The sequence below is a fragment of the Passer domesticus genome, chromosome 3 (assembly GCF_036417665.1).
Source record: "Passer domesticus isolate bPasDom1 chromosome 3, bPasDom1.hap1, whole genome shotgun sequence".
Taxonomy (NCBI): Eukaryota; Metazoa; Chordata; class Aves; order Passeriformes; family Passeridae; genus Passer; species Passer domesticus.
In genome coordinates, this window is record NC_087476.1 from 97,279,065 (window position 1) to 97,299,864 (window position 20,800).

Here is a 20,800-nt window from a genome sequence, read left to right on the forward strand (position 1 = left end):
TCTAGCTCCGTGCATGTTGGGTGCTCTCTGTTACTACTCATCAAAATAGTAGTTCACAGAGCCAAATGGGTAGATTTATAAGCACCTATGGGTAGGTTTGTAAGTATCTATGCTGAGAAACATCTTGGAATTTGCTCCACACAGTGCTGCTGAATGCCAAGAACTACTTTGGCCATCAACAACCTAAAATCTGACATGATACATCTTTTGGTCTGGTGTGAGTTGGAAAGAGAATGTAACCACCACAACGAAAGACCACAAAAGGAGAAAAGGGGCAGGAAAGGCAATGTGGAGGTGGCCAGCGAAAGCCCACAATAAAGAAGTGCTACTTCCCCTGCTTTGCATTAAATCCTCTTCTCTGGATTTCCTAACAGATCACAAGGGACAATCCTGGGAGCACTGCTCAGTACATCACTTAGCAGTGAATTTTGTCTATGTTACAATCACTTTTAAATGAACCTTACAAATACCAGAAATGTCACTTCACATGCTTCTGAGATTTTTTTTTTTATTTTCAGCCACTTCCATTCTAATTTTGAAGCTTATTTTAACTGAAAGTTGCTCCACTCTCTCCTTCCCCCTTTCTCTGGCAGGTGAGTATAACAATTTTGTCATCTTACTCTGTTGAAAGCTATGGCATTTGGGACTATTACTTGAGAGCAGTGTTTTTCAAAGTAAAATGAAGATTAGGTGGTCCCTTTAATTTCAAATTCAGTTCTTTCCTGCAGAATAATTATCTCAAAATGCAAGAAAACTTTGAACCCACACATGACTACGTAAGCAACACCACAGAATAATAAATTCTTCTGAATCTTCTAGAAATGGTCTCTACTAATCATAGTAGCACAACAGAGGCTGGAACTGGCCCTGGTGAGCTGGGCTGCTGGTTCTCTAGAGGGATGAAATGATTCAGTCATGGTAGTAATTTCTCAAGTGGTGGTTACGATATTCTTGCTGTGTAAGAGAAGGGCTCTGCTGACAAAGTTCCCTTCCATTACTTATCTGTCCTTCTGGAAGCATCCTACACAAAGGCAACAGCTGTATGAATGTCTTGAAAATGAATGCATATTATTTTTACACAGAAGTGAGCTGCAAATCCAGGAAGCCAAATGGTTCATAGTACCTTTAAGAACATCTGACTATGAAACTATTTTTAGCTTTCTATTCTTAAGGGGCCTTGAAGAAACACCAGTCACTGGAGCCAAAGCTGTGGTGAGAACACACTGGAATAGAATCAAGAATCACACCTTCCCCTCCTCCCCCTTCCACCTGACAGTGATCTTCTATTGTTGCTATAGTGCTGCTTTTTACACGCCAGAAAACCACAAACTGAGCAAGCAGACTGGGAGGTGCTGGCAGCCTCAGAAGAAAAATACCATGGCAGGAGGAAGACTGAGGCAGGAAGATGGTGATTGTATGGGAAGGAGAGGTTGCCCATGGAACCCATGTATGGAAAAGAGAAGAAAAATCAGCTGTCAAGGCAGAGGGACAAATAATCCGATGAAAGAAAGCAAAACAGAATTAGGTACTCACATTTCAAAGTGGGGGAATTGTCTGTCCCAGCCAAATACTGGGCCTCTCTTCATGTCATGAACTCCATGTCAGCCTTCCCTTTACAGGTTCTTTTAATTCCCAAACACTGTACTCCATGTATGGAGCAGTATTTCTTCTCATTGCTGTATTCTCCCTTACCCCAACAGTCCAGAAATAAGGTTGGGAAAGTTTGGGTTTTTTTCTTCACAGGAGGATCCCTAGTTAATTAAACAATGACCTGCTGGCAACAGCCAGACAGCCTGGGGGCCACTGACAGGACAAAGATACCTTCCTCTACCCCAGAGGCAAAAGCAAATTCAGGTCACATGAAAGAAAATTAAACTCATCACTGTCTTGTCTCATAGTGAATGAGAAGGACTGGAGGGTCCTTTTAGTCCCTTGTAAATAGGTAATCCTTGCACAGAAACTACCCAATACAATTTCCAACTAGCTTTCATTAGTAGAGGAAAAATTCCACCACTGTTGCTTTGCTTGCCAGCTCAGCTGCTTCATTTTTAAGTAGTTTCTATCCTTCCCTTTGCCTTCCCAAGGAGTGCTTAGGATAGAAGATAGGGTTGCATATAACAGAGCACTACCTGCTTACTACTACTCCAAGAGCCATGTGAAACACTTGCTCAGCAGACATCCATCCCTCAGTAAGAAAGAGCATGAATTTTATTTCTTCTTTCAGTCCATGCCATTTTTCAAACTGTCCTTTTACTTTCCAGGTTGAGATCAAACAAGCTTTTCATTAGCCTTAACTCTGCTAAGATCATCAGCAGGAGCTCCACATGAGAAGCTTTTATTTGTTTTTTCTTGGTTAATGCATTCTGGAATGGAATGGAAAGGAATGAAAAAAGAAAGCCCACTTTATCTTATCATAAAATATATACTGCCCCTGATTCTGAGAGAGATATTGTAAGTGTGGCACTTTGGAAACCTTCAGATACTTACAGTTTCAACAGCTTTCAATCCAGTCTTTATGTTGTTGACTTCCTTCTCCAGCTCTACCAGGCTGCACAGGAGACAGAGGCAGAGCAGAAAAAACAAAAAGAGCAGTGTTACACAGGGGTACAGGAACTGTGCAGCAGCACAGACCACTGGCCCATCACGTCTGGTATCCGGCCTCTGGCACCAGCCACGCCAGATGACTCGAAACGAGGGGAAGGGGATCTGTTGATGCTCTGTGCTACTTTTTGTATGTAAGCTGAGGCAGACCCTGCTCGCCTGTGGTCACACTGAAGACTGGGATTTTCCTGGGAAGGAAAGGGGAGGTTGCCCTCAGAACATCTGCCCTGCAAGCTGTGCCTGACCCTTCAACCAGGAGCGTACGCCCCACAGCCAGCTTGCAGTGATCAGCTGACACGCAAGCAAGGAACACAGCTTTAGCACACCCTTCACTGGAGTCTCAGATTATCTCTACATATGATTCTTACACCACATAACTACTAAATCCCATTAACAGTACATTTACATGTGATTTTTTTTTCCTCCCTCACAGTTCAAACACTGTTTTTTCCATCTGCACTTCTACCATACAGCAGTCCGGGCCAGCTTACACTGTAACTGAGCATAGAAACATACTGCTAATGTTCATACATGCTTCCCTAGACACAAATGTTACACTGAATGTCTGCTCATCATATATAAATGTGAGTTTCTTTTTTTTCTAGGGAAAAAACTCACATTTTTCTGTGAGAAATATAAGTATTTGATTTGTAGATAACTAGTGAGTACCTATTTGTGAATCAGCAGGCATCACCTCCAAATATTTGGGGAGTAGTAGCTTACATCTCAAAAACACCATTAAAGCTTTAATAAATGCCTTTCAAGTGTGAAAATAGATTAATTTTTCACTTGTCTTTCATTAGTTGGACTAGTTCCATACACAAAGAATCATGTCTGGGTGAATAATATGCATAATATTTTTTGAGCAGTGCTTTGGAAAGAGAAAAAAAAAGTTTGTATTTGGGGGGCTGGCTTCTGTATTCATTTTTCACAAATACTTCCAGAAATGGACCATTGACTTTTTTTCAGAAAGTATGATGTTTTTCATATTTCTGTGCAAGACTGATATGTGCAGAAGTTTGAACAATCTTTCTGAAAAAGATTTACTGTAGCCTCTGTGCCTAATTGACCCTATCTTAGAAACAAACCTGCAATTTCCCAGAAAAATAGCACACTTAGATGAAAAACATAGAATATGGTGAGTTCAATCACAAGCAATTAGAATGTCTGATTCAGAAATAAAGTAAATACAGGAATAAGTATAGTTAAGTAAAGCTATCAATTCAGTTATATACAACAAAGGCATTACAACTGTAAGGCTGGCAACAGGTTTAGAAGACAGAAATTAAAAAAAAATTATGATAAGTAAGTTAACAAAAATCGCTGGGAACTTCAGCTCTGAGAAGTAACAGCACTGGACTTACTTGACTTTTGCTGCTTCTGGAAGATGCTGCAACTCAGATTGGATATCTAGGATATCTGGATAATTCTTTTCAAAGATCATAATTAAGTAGTGCAAGAGCGTAATGTTCCTAAAGAAAACAAAATAAAAACAGAAGGTAGAAATGAGAAGGAAGATAGTCACGAGAAGGAAAGGACGGTGAAAGGATTGTGATAAATCTGAAAAATACTTGAGTGGGAAATGTGCTTGTTTGAACAAAATAAACAATGTACCAGCAGTTAGCAGCTGTGCTACTGAAAGGAAAGTGCAAAGGATTGAAATGGATTAGTCCTTTATGGACCATCCTTCCTAAAACCTCAAGCAATATTATGGATTCTAATTTATTCTGGAAACACCAGCATGCTTCCATCCATATGGGTAGATGGTGTAACAGAAAAGAAAATTGCATAACACAGTACAATATTTGTCACCAGATACTTCAGACAATAAACAACTAACAGTACTAAAGGGACATTAACTTTGAAGGCAGAAGCAAGCTGTTTTCAGAGGCAATGCAGGAAAAAAAATCCAGAGCTCACTAAGGAGAGAAAAAAGTTCTTGAAAATTGGAAAAACTGCAAAAAAACTACTGCAGTAATGAAACAGCTGAGCTTATGTGTAGTGGTCAGGCTCACTAAGACAAAACCAAAGGCAGTCCAAGTAGGAGCAGATAGAATTGAAATGTATGAAGGATGCAGGACAGGGTTTAAGGAAATTTGTACAGTAAACAAGGAATTCTGCATGTAAAGAGAACACACAGCCATAACAGCTACTTTAGGTGGGTGTTATGTGGTTAACCAACAGGGAAGATAGCAGATGGCTGCTGCTTCACTCAGATTGGAACCTGGGAACTGGTGAGAGAACACAATCTGCAAAGGACACCTAATATATGGAAAAATTAAGGCAAGTTACATTAAGGCAAAAAAGAGTTCAACATTAGCTATCCAACCTTAGCCTTGGAACAGAGAAAAGGACATTTTGGTAGTCAGAACAGTACTCTGTTAGTTCAAACTCTATTAGGTAGGGATGAATTTCTTATGATATTTTACTGCCATCATTCATTCTCTCACAGCCTGAAGTAATTTAACCACAACTATGGTCTCAGCAGGTCTTAAAATTCAAGGAAGGGGCAAGTTAGTTTTAGCAAGGAGTTTCCTTTCTCCAAGGAAAACTTCTCCAAGGAAAACTCCAGCTGCTGGAGTTAAAAAGTCATATTCTCTGCCCAGTCTCAGATGGATTAATTTCCAGAAACAGTATGGGGATATGGGGCAAAACACAGAGTGACTATAAAGCCCTGCAGTCCATGTCAATGAACAGTAAGCTCCACATTCCCAAACCAGCTGTTTTCCTTATCTCCCTAGATACAACCAGGATCAGTCTCTCTGAGTTATGCCTTGTGGTTTCATCAGTAGTGTACACAGAGAAAATGTTTGTGACAGTCCTGCATCAGAAACATACTCCATGTTTCACAGGAGACATAAAATTGGGCTCAGATTTTTTTTTGCTTTTTTCTTTTTTTTTTTTTTCAAAACCATGGCCATAAAACTTTGGTAGAAAGAGAAAACTCCATAAAAATCCTCCTCCTCCCCAAACTTATTTCAGTTTTTGTGAAGTATATTTCGTCATCTATGCATAAGGTCTGTAACATCAGATGGACATTATCCAGAGAAATGGGGCAGAATTTGGTTGCTGTTAATAGCTGATCTTAATTGCTACAGAATCTTTAAGAGTGAAAAACATTATTTAAATGACAAATAAGACACAATTTTCAATTGTCTACAGAGCAAAAACCAAACAAAAGCCCATTTTCACTACTATGCTAAGAGAAGCAGCAGCACAGGTACCAATGTATTTATGGCCTTTCACCCCACCTGTCTATGCTGGATTTGGTGTCTGCAATTTTGTTCAGGCTGGAGACTTTGAAGCCATAAGCGCTTCCCCTTTGGCCCTTGTTCATGTAATTCCCAAAAGCAAGAACTACTTCCAGGAGTTGCCTCAAACGCTTGCTTCGGATGAGTTCTTTGGATGCCAGAAGAATGGCTTGAAGAGAGAGAAAAAAGAAGAACAAGTTATAGTGGCTGTTTTTAACATGCTTGAGCCCATAATTTGAAATACCCTGAATAGCATTTGCACAACTGCTGCAACTCTGTGTGCTGTCCTTCCTGCATCCACACACCCCCAGAATGAGGACAACTGGAAGAAAAATGCTCTACAGAGAACTTGTAGGAAGCTCCTCTGAACATAGGACCAAGGCTGCTCTCCTGTTACCTCACACTATAAAAGCATAGCCAGTGAGAACAGAGGGAAGGCTAGTTTTCTGAAAATGTACAGTAGAATACACTCACTTCTTCTCTGCAATAACCATGGACGTGGTACAGAAACCACACACCCCCCCCCTTCTAGGTTATACATTCCCAGAGCATCGGTGTCCTGAAGTATCTGTTCTAAGTGCCCATTAAAGAGGGAAGTGCAAGGTCTTGAGGGTGAGAAGGGAAAGTTGACCTGCACAGAAAGGCTATGAATGTTTTTGGCAGCTCATCACAGCCTGACAGCATGCTGTCATATTTGTCGGGTCGTATTTACAGTGTAACAATCACGGAACAGGCTTTATTAAGTCAATGGGTGAAAGAAGAGTGTCAGACAGAACTAGTTTCTTAGACATGCCTTGGGCCCGCTGGCTCTACAAACACAGCATGCATGTACCAGCACCTCCTTTGAAGGCAAGCCTCTCTTGACCTTCCCTACCCCTCTGCCCAACTCCTAGAAAAAGCTTTATTAACCATACCTTCCACTTTTGGTTTTGCTTCTGCCAGCCTCTCTGGAAACTTCTTCTTAAAGAATAATGCTTGCAGCCGCTGCTGGTAGTGGTCAATCCTGCATGAAGGGCACGGGAAAGCCAACACTGAACCGGAACTCTTGAAGCCCAGGGCCAGTATGCTCCCCACACAATCTAATGGTTGAATGTTCAGTACCATGAAGCCAAGGCATGGGATTATGGACATAGTTCAAACAGAAAACACTACATAATCAACTTTGTTATGAAAATGGTGGACCTCAAGTCACGTTTTGCTGTCAACTGAAAAGGAGCTGGAAGAATTCCTACTATATTCAAAATATAGTCATGGGAGATGCCAGCTACACCTCTATTAGCAGAACAAAATGTTAATCCTAATCAGGGGTGTAGCAAAGTTGGAACAAGAAAGAGGGTCAGAGGATGAGGAGATGAGATAGCTTAACAGAAAAAGGGATCTATATGAAATCCTGACCCCTGGTTACATTACATCTGACACTTGGATCTGCATTCCTTTTTGTGAACAAATTTAGGCAGAGGAGGCACATTTCTGCTTGTTGTCAGGGCACAGGCCCTTATGCACAGAGAGTGCTTCTTGTCAATAAAATTTGTGCATGAACAGAAATATTTGTAACATTCACAGGCTTCTGGCAAACACAGAGTATAATGCTGGCCCACAATATTGCACATTCCCCTGCAGTGCCAGATTATCCATTTTCCATAACAATTACAGCTGCTTCCTGCATGCACTCTTCCATAATGTATCAAACAGACCTGCTCATTTCGAAAAGGAAACGATCTGCCCGGGCCATGCGCTCGATTTCGTGTTTGTGCTCCTCCAACAGGTCAGTATCACTCTTTTCAGGAACGAACTTCAGTAGCTAGAGTGAGAGACACAAACCAAACACTGAGATGTGAGATCCAAGGAAAATGAGAGGGGGACAGAGGAGTACAAACAAACCCTGGTGGAATGAGAGCCCTCAGATTTCCCTGCTACCACTGGGAAGCATTACATTGACTCAGCCGTGTGACCATAACTTCAAAAAAGTGCAGCTGTGTCTACAAAACTGACCTCTTCTAAACCCTTGCTTGCTGTTCTGCCTTTATCCTTCACTGACCCCATTAAGATTAATTTTTAATTCTATGGGGAATTTCCCATTTCAAAATCCTAAAGGCCAAGTACTACTGCAACTTACCCAAGGGGAAGTACAGAGACAACTTGATTCCCACAGCACTACTTGGAGTTTAGATTGGTGCAAACAAGAGCAGGATGTGTCCCTAACACAGTGAAGTACCCATCGTGCCTATCGCAGAGTACACACAAAGCCTCATCTATCTCTCTCAGGCATGCCCTACACTGCTGAAACAATAAACAATAATCAAACAACTAGATATGCGTCTGACACTGGCTGCTATTCATATGCTGACCTTAAAAGCTCATACTTGGACAGATTTTTGACAGATCTGGTGGCAGTTGTGCTTTAGTATGGTTATAAATACTGCCCTGCACACAGCCTCAGCTAACACCAACAAAACCTGCTCACAAGGCATATGAAGTACTCTGCCTTTTACCACTTGCTAATACTTTATTGCACTCTGCAAATATGTGATATTCAAAGGTGTGGAGCATCAGAAGCTTGCAGAGACTTTTGGAGCAGCTGTGGTCATTCAGATAACATGACAAGTAGGCTATAAACTTCCAAAATGGAAAACTTTTTTGTGCATGATTAAACACTGTGACTGCACAGAAAGAAGGAATCACATTTATTAGACAGTTCATAATTATAATGTTTTGCCCACTCCTAAGGAACTTTATCACGTCTCTTTGGTCAAAGCACCATCTGTCACCTTCTATAAATAGAAATTGGGAAATGGTGGTGTAATTGTGGGAGGTTTTTCCTTAAAAGTTATACATTCAACCAGGTGGTGGGGATGGAAATCCCTGGCTCCTCTTCTAATGTTCCTGTGAGATCCCTTCCAGTCCTGGCTCTAGTCATTCACTTACATGGCCTGGTTCCTGACACTTCCTGATAGAAAAGGCAGGTAAAGAAAGGAGATGAAGAAAAAGAAAAGAGAAAAGGAAAACAACAACAAATAGGAAAAGGAAAGCAACAATAAATAATCAGCAAGAAAAAGTAGAGATGGGAAAAATTATGGAATAGAGAGGACATAAAAAGAAACCTCATGCCACCCATAATCATGCAAATTTTGCATCAAGAAGAGAAACAGTTACACAACAGAGGTACACTGGACAACATTGGGAAAAATACTTTACTCATGCTCTCCTGTGCAGCTCCACTGACATGACAGAGCCAAGTTCTCACCTGCAGAAAAACAGCAGTGCCAGTACACACAACCACTTGAGAAAAGGCAGTGGAAGACCTAAAAACAAGTTGTATCTGACTTTAATCTTTCTCACCTGCTCAAGCATATCTTTCGCTAGGTCTTCTTGTTCATCCATCTTCAAGATTGCTTGTCTGATTTCTTCATTAGACAGCTTCAACCTTTCAAAAGTATCAACATTGTGCCATTAGTGCAAAGCTTAAGTGACTGACAATTCAGAAAGTAGGAAGCCTGAAATGCTGCACTAAACAGGCAAGCTCTACTGTGAAGCTGCTATTCTAGAATATTCAGTAAGAGGAATAAATCAGTTCTAAATACAGAGGTTTTATGGATAACATATTTTTATCCTCTTCAGCTAATCAAACACACATCAAAAATCAGATGGTGATTAATAACAATCAGGTCCTTCTAGATCAAAAGTACTTCCACGTTCCCCCACACCGGATACCTCCCTCATTAAGTTATTTTGCTATAGTAAAACCCTTCATGTCCATGTTACTTCTGACTGTGAGCTCATGTAACATCCTGACTTGTGAATATTAAAGCATCTCCCAGAGTAACAAATAATGGGACTGAAAACTCCCTTACTGAGAAAGGGTTTACTTGCAATAAAACTGCTTGTGCTAGGTAAATTCACGCTGTCACTAATGACAGATTACAAAGGAACAGACAGCATCTGCATATCCATGTTTCATATTGTCAAACAAGCTCTGAAAACAAGAGCTTTTAAATGTTATTTGAGGTACTAAGATTACACTCTCCTTACCACCTGCTCCTGTCAACCTGTGCACAATTGGTAGGAGTCATCAGCCACAACAGAACACAAAATCAATAAAGAAACGAAGTCTCAAAGTCTCCACTCGAAATCCAGGAGGAGTCAAAATTTGTCAAGATTAGGAGGAGTCAAAATTTGTCATTACCAAGATGTTGCTTGATGTTGCCTGAAATGAACTTGGTTGTTCTCAGAGCAGATGTCAACAAAGAAATGCACCAACCCCAACCCATGATATTCGGTCATTTCAGGAGAGTAGGAAATACTGAAATGAACCATAAAGGAAAAGCTATCCACAAGAAAATCTCCATTTTGGGACTGAAACAGCAGAGTGTAAAAAGAAATATATGAAGAGTGAAGTCTACAGTCTCCATGAATGCTCTACTAGCAGTATAATTAATTAACAGTAGAAAAAGAAAATGCAAATATAAATAAGAGACAGGCTGATGCATGAAGCAAAATGTTTTAGTCTTCAGTACTAACAAGTTCCATGTTGAAATTTCATATTGCCATTGGCATTTGGATAGAGTCACATTTTTGGAAAAATATGGTAAAAGCAAAAGAAAAAGCTTTTTTTTTTTACAGACAGGAAATATTACTAAATATAAGAAAATTAAAATATTTTAATATTACCCAATATATCCAACGGCTGGAAACTAAAACATGAATCAACAGACATTTGAAATCTTGTATGTATTACATCTCTGAACTAATTGCTCTTATTGTGTTCCAAGTTAGTCATCATGTCGTCTTTCCACAAGGAGGGAAAACTGATACCAGCTAAGCAAGATAAAGTACTGAATTTCCAGAAAAGCTTCATAATTGGTCCATGCTCAGATGAGATACAAGGATTAATAGCTGTACAATAGAAAGGTTGGAAACTTCTTATTTCAGGTCATTAGTTTGACACTAGATGAAAAACACAAACTTCAGTACATGAGGTTCTGCATAAAGCTCTACAGCCTCAATCAGAAAGCAGGACTAAATAGTGAATTGTAAAGTCCATGGCTATGTGACTCTGAACCAATCAAACACTGTGACCAAAGAAGGACTAAAACTGGTGGCTGTGGGCCTGGTCCCTAGGAGACACATACACACACGCCCAAACAATTCAGTGCCTGAAGGTTTTGAAGTGCTACATTTTGTTGATTATCTTTCCTTTAGAGAGCACCTTTGCATTTTTCAGAATCTGCAGTCTGCAGATTAGACTTAACTTGTAACACAGGCACACAGACTGTGAGAGGGAACGAAATAAAGCAACCTATTAACACCAGGGTGGAGGGGTTACGTTGCTACTTTCACAGAATTTACAAAGAATGAGGGTGCATTTTCATGTTTTCCATGCAAATAACTCAAGCAATTACTCACTGACCACCCATTACACAGTGGAAGTACCTCTGTGTGTGTTTGGGGATGCAGTAAACAGGACCAAATAAACAGGTTTGAGGCACAGCAACACAACAGCGTTGCATGTATTACCACTGATCTTGCTGCTCTGTCCAGAAGGCCAAGGATTCTAAGGATTCTGTTTGCTGCCATTCATCAGCATTAAATACTCTTGAAAACATCTTCTGTTCAAAAATAATTGAGAGCCCCAAGGACAGAAAGTTATACAAACACTTTGATTTCTTGGATGATTCTGTGCCCCGCCAGCCATCAGCAGAAAAACTGGTTTGAATGGTTTAGCCCACAGTAGAGAAAAGCAGAAAGCTTGCCAGTCCCCTGCCGAGAAGCAGTTTAACTTGGTCACTTACAGGACTGCAACGGGGTCATGGTGCCTGCAGGTGTGCATCCTAGATTATTACCAATCTAATTACTAGTATGGAAGGATTTACAGCAGAACAATCGTACTCTTACAAAATGGGCTTGTTACTCTTCTGGGACAGGATGCCTTTCAAAAGAAACAATGACACAAAACACAGATCTTCCCATTTACAAACTGTCTGAATAATCGGCCAAAGAACTGTTAATCAAGTGATTCTTCTTGTATTTTCAAAAATCATGCCCAGCCATGTAGCAGATCTTAAAGATGGCCAGCAGTAATGTGAAACAGATGTGCTGGTTTTAAACAGAAGCAGGTGAACTGATTAAAGAAGAACCTAAAGCAGATGTGTAAAATCTTTCCATTTAAAACTGAAAAGAGGCATCCCTCAGAGCCTAAAACTCATATAAGAGAGCAAAATTAAAGTGGAATTACGGCCCAAAAATTTACACTACAGAAATTACATTTTGGTATCTATTGGAAAGCTGCAATGACTTTCTTACAAGCTTTGCAGATCCAGGCACTCTTCCTCCAGCTGCTGGAGGTAACTCAATTTGGAACAGCATACAATTCAAGCTATATTCCCTCTGCTTACACTTCTCGAAATCACGTATCCCGGAATCACGACACAGGAAGTAAATGTGACCAGAACAAAATACAGTGCCCCTTTGCTCAGCTGCAGCACATTCACTCATAGCACAAATACTGCCTGTTTTTGTTCAACAGGAGCCTGACACTGGCCAGATGAGGAAGGAAAAGGATCTTTACTGAGAATACTCCCTCCTTCTTCCCTCACCCATACATCTGGTGGCAGTATATGGAAGTCCAACTGCTTGAGTCATCTTCAAGCAATGTTAAAGCTCAACAAGTACCAAATAACTTCTGATATGGTACTTAGCCTGCCTCCCTCTATCCCCTCCGGCGTCATAAATAATCTCTATTGACTCTGCAGAGTAATTCATCACTAATCTCCCCAGGACACCTCGACTGATTTAACACCAGCTTCACTTGCAGACATCAAGTGGTTTATTGTTTCGTCCTCTTGGAGAACGCCGGCAGCCGGACTCAAACATGCCTGGGAGACATGTTGCAGTTTTACATCAACTTCCCTTACAGACACCCAGTGCTCAGTCATTTTTTCTCCTTAAATATATCCATTGATTTAACTCACAGCAACCTCCTCCCTCTCTTTCTCCCTCCCCTGAATCAAAGCAAAATTCTTGTCACTCATTAACCATCTCCCCCTCCATGGAAAAAGTGAGTTACATCATGGGCTTGTTCCTTGGATTGTTCCTACCTTTTGAGAAGGAAGCATACTTTCCCTCTAACAGAGAGATGGAGGGATTTTTCCAGCTATGTTAAGTTCCCATACCACTGGGATCACAGACCCACTGCTTCTTTTACCTTAGAGAAGAGGACTGATTATCATGTATCAAGGACATTTTATACCTACCTACCACTGAAATACAGTGCTCCCAACAGATGCCAATAGCAGTAGCTGTGACAGTGACAGGCACTGATTGATACTCAGCTATGTCTTAAGGCCAGTTTGTGCAGCTCACCCAAATCTTAGCTTTTATTGACTGCAGAATACTCCATCTCCACAAAGTCATTTCACACAGGCTACTAGTTAATTAATTCCAAAACTTTATGACTGAGACACAAGCTTTCTCTAACTCCTGAGCTCTCCTAAGGCTCTGTACAGCTCCCAAAGTGCAGGCTTTTCAATATCTATGTTTTAGGAATACTGATTGTCACTACTCTGTAAAGGCCTCCTCTCAGAAGCAGCATTCAGGAGGCAGGCTAGTCTAACTGCACATTCAGCCAGAAGACAGAAAGATGAAGCCACGCTTTCCACATCCTTTTATCTCAGCTGCCCACTCATCTCCTTAGTGAAGACAACAGTGCTTTATCCTTTGTGGGACAACAGCTAGGACATTTTACCAGGTACATCTTACACCATTATACCAACATGTTGGGGAAAAAAAATAAACACCAGTGCCTTTTCAGAACATTACTGTGAAAGTATTCTGGCAAGTACAGAAAGAAACAATATTTTCTTTTCTTGTTCTCCTTCAGCATAAGCTCATGAGTGACCAAGCAACTTTGCATTCAAATACTCTCAGCTGCCTTCCAAGAAGGATCTGAGGATGACTATGTTTCTGAGCCAAGAGAAGTAAAGCAGGACCAAATATGGAAACCCCAAATTACCATGAGATATTGATGAAGCAGTGGTTCACCTTTTATCACAACCCTACCTTCAGGTTCCTAGTTGTGATCTCAGATTGGATAGCACTGACTAATATGTTCAGTTTGCCTTGGAGTATCATACTCAGCATAGCAAGTAAAGCCATTTATTGTGAACCTTTATTTAAAACCAAAAAATCTCTACAGGAGCCCAGCAGGCACTGGTTACTGCCCAGTGTTTTTCAATACATCACACTGAGGAACAGGAATGCTGAGTCCAATCAGCTCTTTCTGTATCAAGATGTGATCTGTACCCTAGAATATCATACTTTATATGAATAAATATATCAAATTTACCTTAAAACAAGGGTGAACACTGAATTGTCACATGGCAGAAAAGCACACAGGGACTGGGGCAGTGCAAAGCTGGCACACAGAGAGTGACATGGACTGACTAGCTTGTCACCTTAATGATTCAACTGAAAGAGTTTAAAAGCACTGAGGAGGTACAGTGATGTGAGAAAAAGAGTTTATCTCTTTCGTGTTCTCATTGGAAATTCTGCCCAAGCCTTTTTATTTCTCCCTTGCTGATGTTTGAATTGACAAAGCCACAAACATTTGATAAACCTGCCTGCTAGTACCTGTCTAATGTCACATTCACATTTAAAACTATTCTTGTGTAGTCAGATTCTGCCTTCTGCTACTACTGGTTTTACAACATTTTGCTAGCATTCCCACTGTTTCCAGCCTCCAAGGTTACTGCCGGCTGACTGAGCCACAGAAATAACAAACTCAACACATTATTTAGAAGAACATTGACATAATTATTTTGCTAGATGGCATGCAAAATAATTATGTCAATGAAGTTCCGTAAGTATAAGTTCAGCTTTCTTCCAAGCAGGATGTCTCTAAGAACTGAATGTCTCCAGAGCATTTCACAGAGCAAGAAAATCAACAATACATATCTTGAGCATGCTCTGCAAGAACATTTAAAGAAATGTCACTACAAAAACAGAACAGTGAAAATATTATCAATTACTTAAGTAATGGAGGCAGGGAGAAGCCATAGTGGTGAGAGAGGTCAGAGAAATTTCCAGCTGCCAGGTGAAAGCAAGGAAACATAGGGATCTGGGATGACTCTTCCAGACCACACAAGTCTGACAACAAAACTCCAGCCTGGAGGAAACTGAATACATCAGGAAATTCATGAGAGATAGCAGATTTCCACTGTAACAAAAGTAACTATATATTTGAAAAACCATTAAGAAAGCTAAATTTGAAGCTGGTGGGTGCCTGACCTCACTACAAACAGATGGTTCCATGCCCTGGTTGAACTATGGCCTACTGGAAGTACTGTGAGAGAGACATATCTTATGCTTTTTTAAGCCTTTGAAGATGGCCTATGGAACAGAGCTTTGTTTTAGATCCATCAGACTCTATTAAACAGAGGCAATTTCATCCTTTCTCTGCAGGAAAACTGAAAGATGCTACTGTCAAGTAGTTGAAAGAGATATTTTTTTATGGAAGTAAAGATGAGATGAGGGAGAAAGGTTTATGAATTTGTTAGATGTCAGCAAAAATCAACTAGCAATTCAATTTTCATCTCTTCTCAGCCTACCATGCAGTAGTCTCTCTGCAAAAGAAAGCAAGAGACATCTATTTCTCACTCTTGATAGGTTTTGGCTTGTTGGACCATATGAAATATGAGCTCTGCCTGACCCCTTCTAACACAGTGTTAGTAAAACAAAAACATTTGAGTAGGGGAGGGAAAGAAAACCCAACCCATACAGCTATTTTACTTTAAAGGACATGATGGTTTAGTGTAAGCAAAGGGGGAATAAACTACAGGGATATATGCACAGTATGAATCAATTGGAAACAGCTGTTGGCAGATATTGTGATAACCTGAAATCTGGGGCTGCAGCTTTGGGTTGCAGAAACTCATTTTTGTTTGTCACCAGTTTTAAATCCCCTCTCACTGCATGTGTGTGCACACCACCATGCTCATATATGAGCTGTGATGCAGGAGCAGCAATTGCATGGCAGCAATGCAGTGCAGCGCAGGGATGATTTGGCTACGAGTGTCTCTTCTTCAGGGTCTAACCTCAAGCAGGAAGATGTGGAGTAATGAAAAAACCTGCAAAGGGCTTATAAAGCCTTTTCAACTATTGTCTGCAGCCATTCTTCCCAATTCCTGTCTTTAATATTAGAACCATATAACAGCAAACTGAAAAAAAAAAAAAAAGGGGCAAGAATGTAAAGGTGCTATTTTAGTTCTCAAAGATTTTTGCTTTTCTGGTTGCATTTAAAAGGGAAGTTTGGGGAGGAATACCAATCCTGGGCCAACCTGAACAATAGTTCTGATATTCTGGATGTAACACTATCTGTTACAAACATTCAATTACCTAAACCAGTGGGATAGTCCTGGCAGGTGGTGTTTCCAATACCACAGCAACAAAGTTAACAGAGCACAGTGCAAACTTGCAGGCTCCACAGGGACACCACAGTCTCCAAATCTCTATCCTCCATGTTAGACCTGCTAACAATAAGAGCAGGATATTTCCTGGTGGAGAAGCTGACAGTCACAAAACACAGCTTTTCACCTCTGGTTTGAGTCCAGACTAGCAGTTCAAGTTGCACTAACTTCATGGCATGCCTGGAGTGAACACATGCCATGTATCTTGAAGTGCAAGGTTCATGCTTCAATGACCTTACTGCTGAAGGCAGTAAAAAGAAAGACAAAACACAGAAATTGTCACCTCCATCCTTCTGTTTGGAAAGGATTCTTCTCAGGTAAGATTGCTCAGACTTGCACACCTGAGGAGGTGAATGTTGAAAAACATGCATTGCTGCTATCCACATTGCTTTTGGTTTTGTGACAGAAGATTTTTACAAATGAATATCTAGTGCCACATCAAGTCATGGACCACCTTCCTGGATCCTCCTCAGCCCAGCCAACTGAACACATGATGTTACCACTTCCAGGAAATGGTCTACCTGCTTACAGAGTTAATCTGAACCCCAGACACAATTCAGTAGTCTGTCAAATAGCATGAAAATCCTGGTGCCCTTATGCTTCCCCATCCCTCTGTCCCAGCCTCAGCCAGCTGCCAACACCAGCAAAGATGTGTTGGCAACTGCTGCGGAGAGAGAAATGTAAGCCTTTCCTCAGTGAAGGTTTGGACGGTGGGGGTCCTGCTGACATGCATGCTAATGCCACATAAGTAGCATAATGAGAGCCTCCATGGGTTTCCCTTAAGCACGGGAAAGAACTCACTCCATTCCTGGTGGTCTGGCTGCAACCTTGCTTTACCTATCAGCTTGCTACAGCAGACAAGCATCACATCCATATGAACCCATATTTTCTACTGCCCAATGAAACACTTGGTGCTCAGTACTGCCACAGTTTCGTCAGGTTTTGTCTCCAGCCTTGCTGTCCCTCCTCTGGTAGGAAAGGCAACTTTCTCAGTTTGATCAGTGTCTGAACAAATCGGATAGTGACCGACCTCAAACCCAGCACTCATGTTGGAAGAGGCATGAAAAAATAGAGGGCCATGATGTCACTGCATTTGAATGCATTAGTCATTGCAGGAATAACATGGAGGCAACTCTTGGCTTCAAAAACCTAATTTACTAATAGAAGACTTAATTTGTCACAGAATATGCTGATTTGGAAGGGACCCACAAGGATCATTGAGTCCAACTCTTTAGTAAATGGCCCATACAGGGATTTAAACCGCAGCCTCGATGTTATCAGCACCATGGTCTAATCAGCTGAGCTCATCTCAGGGTCTTGAATATGAATGCCTGTGTTTGCCACTGTTCTTACCACAAGTCCAAAATGAACACCACACTCAGCTCTGCTGTGTTTCAGGGAGAAGGTCAGAGCAATATTTAGAAAGAAACACACAGAACAGAGACAAATGACAGAAATAGAACATGGGGGACACATTACGTAGAGTGAAGTGCAAGCACTGCCAAAGAGCTGCTTTCATCTACCAATGAGTACTGATCATTTTCTGATGATGAGTCTTCTGATAGAAGCTGATGCCCACCTGTTTGACACACAAAATATGTGTGTGTGGATATTTTTATTAAGTGAGATAACATGTATGAGAAACATGCTTTTATGACACTGTAAGAGAGTCTGAGGCTCTGCAGGTATTAAACAGCAGGTCTAGTTGGGAAAATAAACACATCCATTTGTTTAATGTCATCCCCTCTTGCCTCTGCATTGATCATGGCACATCCTGTGAGCTAAGGCTTAGCACACTTACTTGGAAAGGAGAATGACACAATTCTGTGCCCTCCGGCCATCAATCACAGAGAGCTCTTTCACCTTTCGTGTGGAGAGGTAGAGGTCTTCTGTTGAGCCCATCTCTTTCTGCATGTATTTCAAAAGGGAGGGAAAACAATCAGTATTATGTTTCTCACTCAAGACTGATAGACTTAGCTCAGTGTAATGAACAAATCCATCCCAACCTAGAAAAATCCACCCACATGATAAGAAAGGAAGACAAAGGCAGAAAGCATGGGGGTTGATCCTGTGATACTAGACAAACAGAAATCATTCATTAACATCTATAAGCTCTTCCTTCATCCCAAATACTGGACCTGATTCTGGCCTATTGGACTCACCCTACCAATAATTACATTATGGTAATGTGAAAAATGGGCATGATAGGAGAATCAGGCTCTTTATGATGAAGCTCACTGGTGTAACAGCATATCCTTCAGCAGATGCCTCCTCCAGGGGTTACACAGCATTCTTGAAAGGCTGCAGCACAAGCAATAAAACCCCTTTGTTGTGTCTTATGGCTGCCAATGGACCTGACCAATCCATCTTATATGAGAGATGCAAACAGTAGGGCAAAACGTCATTTATCTTACTAAATATATCTTACTAAATGGTAAAAATCTACATTTAAACTATCTTCTCTTTTAAAAGCTAATTAATACCTTTAATCATACAGAAATCACCCTTTTGCAAAGTTGCCTGTATAACCCCATTGTCATAATCACCTGAAAAAAACTTGAAAATAACAGTCCATAATATTTGTCATAGCACACAGAGATAAAATATTTGCAAACTCAGTCTGACCACCTAGTTTTTATTTTCCTAGCTAAATGCTGCTGGAACCATTAAAAAAAAATGCCTTTTTATGTCATATCCATAATGTCAGGCCTTGAAATTTTGTGATTTACCAATATAACATAGCTTTGAATGCACCCATCAAATAAGCAACATGACTTCTTTTTTAGCATACAACAGCAAGCATGCTGAGTCAGATCAAAAGGTCCATCTACCCCAGCATCCTGTCCCTGGGAGTGGCCAACAGCAGATACTCAGCGAAACATGTCAGATTATGGCAGAATTCACTCTCAGGACTCAAGGTTCTGCAACTCAAGGCTTACTTACATCAGCATGGTTAATCTCTAAAGAGATTTTGACACCCAAGCATTTGAGAGTTCAATGTAAATCACAGGTTCATACTGCTAATTGTCAGTTCAGTTATTGTTACAGTCAGCTACCACAAATGTGTGCTGCTCCTGGATAGACAAAGGACTCATTCAGTTACATCCAGAACTGTTGCAGTGAGCCACCACCAACAGAAAGTGTCTTTTTTAAAAAGGTACAATTCACCAGTTGAAGACATGCACTTTGTAAATTCTTCTAGATGTGCCCAAAGCTTGGCAGAAATAAAATTGCAATGTTACTCAATACATCAAATAATGTTTCCAAAAAAGGCAAAATTCACACTGGGTAAATTTATTATTTCTGAGAGAATAGCTAACTATACCAACAAGAGGAGTGCCCTCAGTATGATCTGGCATGTAGAGATTTCAAAGTTTTCTTAGGTTTTCTCCGTTTGTGGGGAGGCAGACAGGGGAATATGGAGATGGGCAGCTGTTGAAAGGACGAAAGCTACTTGCGGGTCTGTGCTCTTGGTTTAAGAGCTTCACTGTTCCTCACTAGCTAATATTTGCAGACAAGGACACCTGGATAGTGACAAGCATCTATCCCAAAGAAAAAGAAGTTTCAGTCTTTAGCTATGTATGTGAGGTAGGGGTTTAGCCAGCTTTCTTTAAAGCCATCCAGCAGGAATTCATACAATATTGTCCATGCCATTTTCAATTCCCCAGCCTACAGGGTTCAACGCAGATGAATAACTTGAACTATTCAGACATTGCTCACTCCTTGGTCATAAGGGCTAGACTCAGATAAAAATATATCCTCTTCAACTCATACTGAGGAGAGAGGTATTTATAGCTACTTGGAGTCATGTGTAAGCAAAAGCAGATGAAGCCTCAGGTTTTACCAAAGCCAGATTCCAACCTTAATTCAAGGAAAACAGATTGCATATGGACATCCATATTTTCTCAGACACAGAAAAAGAGGAGCAAGGGGGCAGTGGCAACTAGCTTTTGTGAGAGAGCCCAAGTCCCGAAAGCAAGAACAGTTGGAAGTGGTGTCAACCTGACAGCCAAGATGACTAAGTTTTATGCCATCATCCTTTACTGACTTCTTATCTGGGATAACACTATGTTATGTGCTTCAAAGAGTATTTCAAATTTGATATTTTAGTTGCAAATTCAAAACTCAGCTAAAATTTCAGTGCTGAAATGACTATACATGTGGAATGTGTTCATCACATTGGTGCCTTGCTTCAAGAGCAATTTGATTTTGGTTAGCTGAGGACTCGTACCATGGCAGCACCCTAGCTTCTGGCAATTATCAATACTTCAGAGAACTACATCTACCATATTGACTTGTTTTGATATGCTGCCATGTTAGCCTCCCCCATGTGGCAAAAGTTGTGACTAGAATTCCCAAATACAGTTACCTGAACACTTGTCGTGAGAACTAATTTCTTCTGAAACCACCAGAGATCATATCCGAACAATCCTTTCCTGATAGCATCACTCTTACCAAAATCGTTGCCAAGAATTTTGCTTGAGAGGT

At 40.7% G+C, this 20,800-nt stretch overlaps 1 protein-coding gene across 9 annotated transcripts in view; it reads right to left on the reverse strand.

The window, feature by feature from the left end:
• Window positions 1–20,800, reverse strand: part of DAAM2 (dishevelled associated activator of morphogenesis 2) — a 204,453-nt gene that overhangs the window by 17,107 nt on the left and 166,546 nt on the right. For all 9 annotated transcript variants that reach the window (XM_064414530.1, XM_064414537.1, XM_064414529.1 and 6 more), the window contains 7 exons: window positions 18,114–18,220; window positions 9,192–9,276; window positions 7,547–7,653; window positions 6,767–6,855; window positions 5,853–6,021; window positions 3,966–4,073; window positions 2,488–2,548 (listed from right to left, as the gene is read on the reverse strand). In XM_064414530.1, the coding sequence (XP_064270600.1) occupies window positions 2,488–2,548; window positions 3,966–4,073; window positions 5,853–6,021; window positions 6,767–6,855; window positions 7,547–7,653; window positions 9,192–9,276; window positions 18,114–18,220 (726 nt within the window). The remainder of the gene's footprint in view (window positions 1–2,487; window positions 2,549–3,965; window positions 4,074–5,852; window positions 6,022–6,766; window positions 6,856–7,546; window positions 7,654–9,191; window positions 9,277–18,113; window positions 18,221–20,800) is intronic.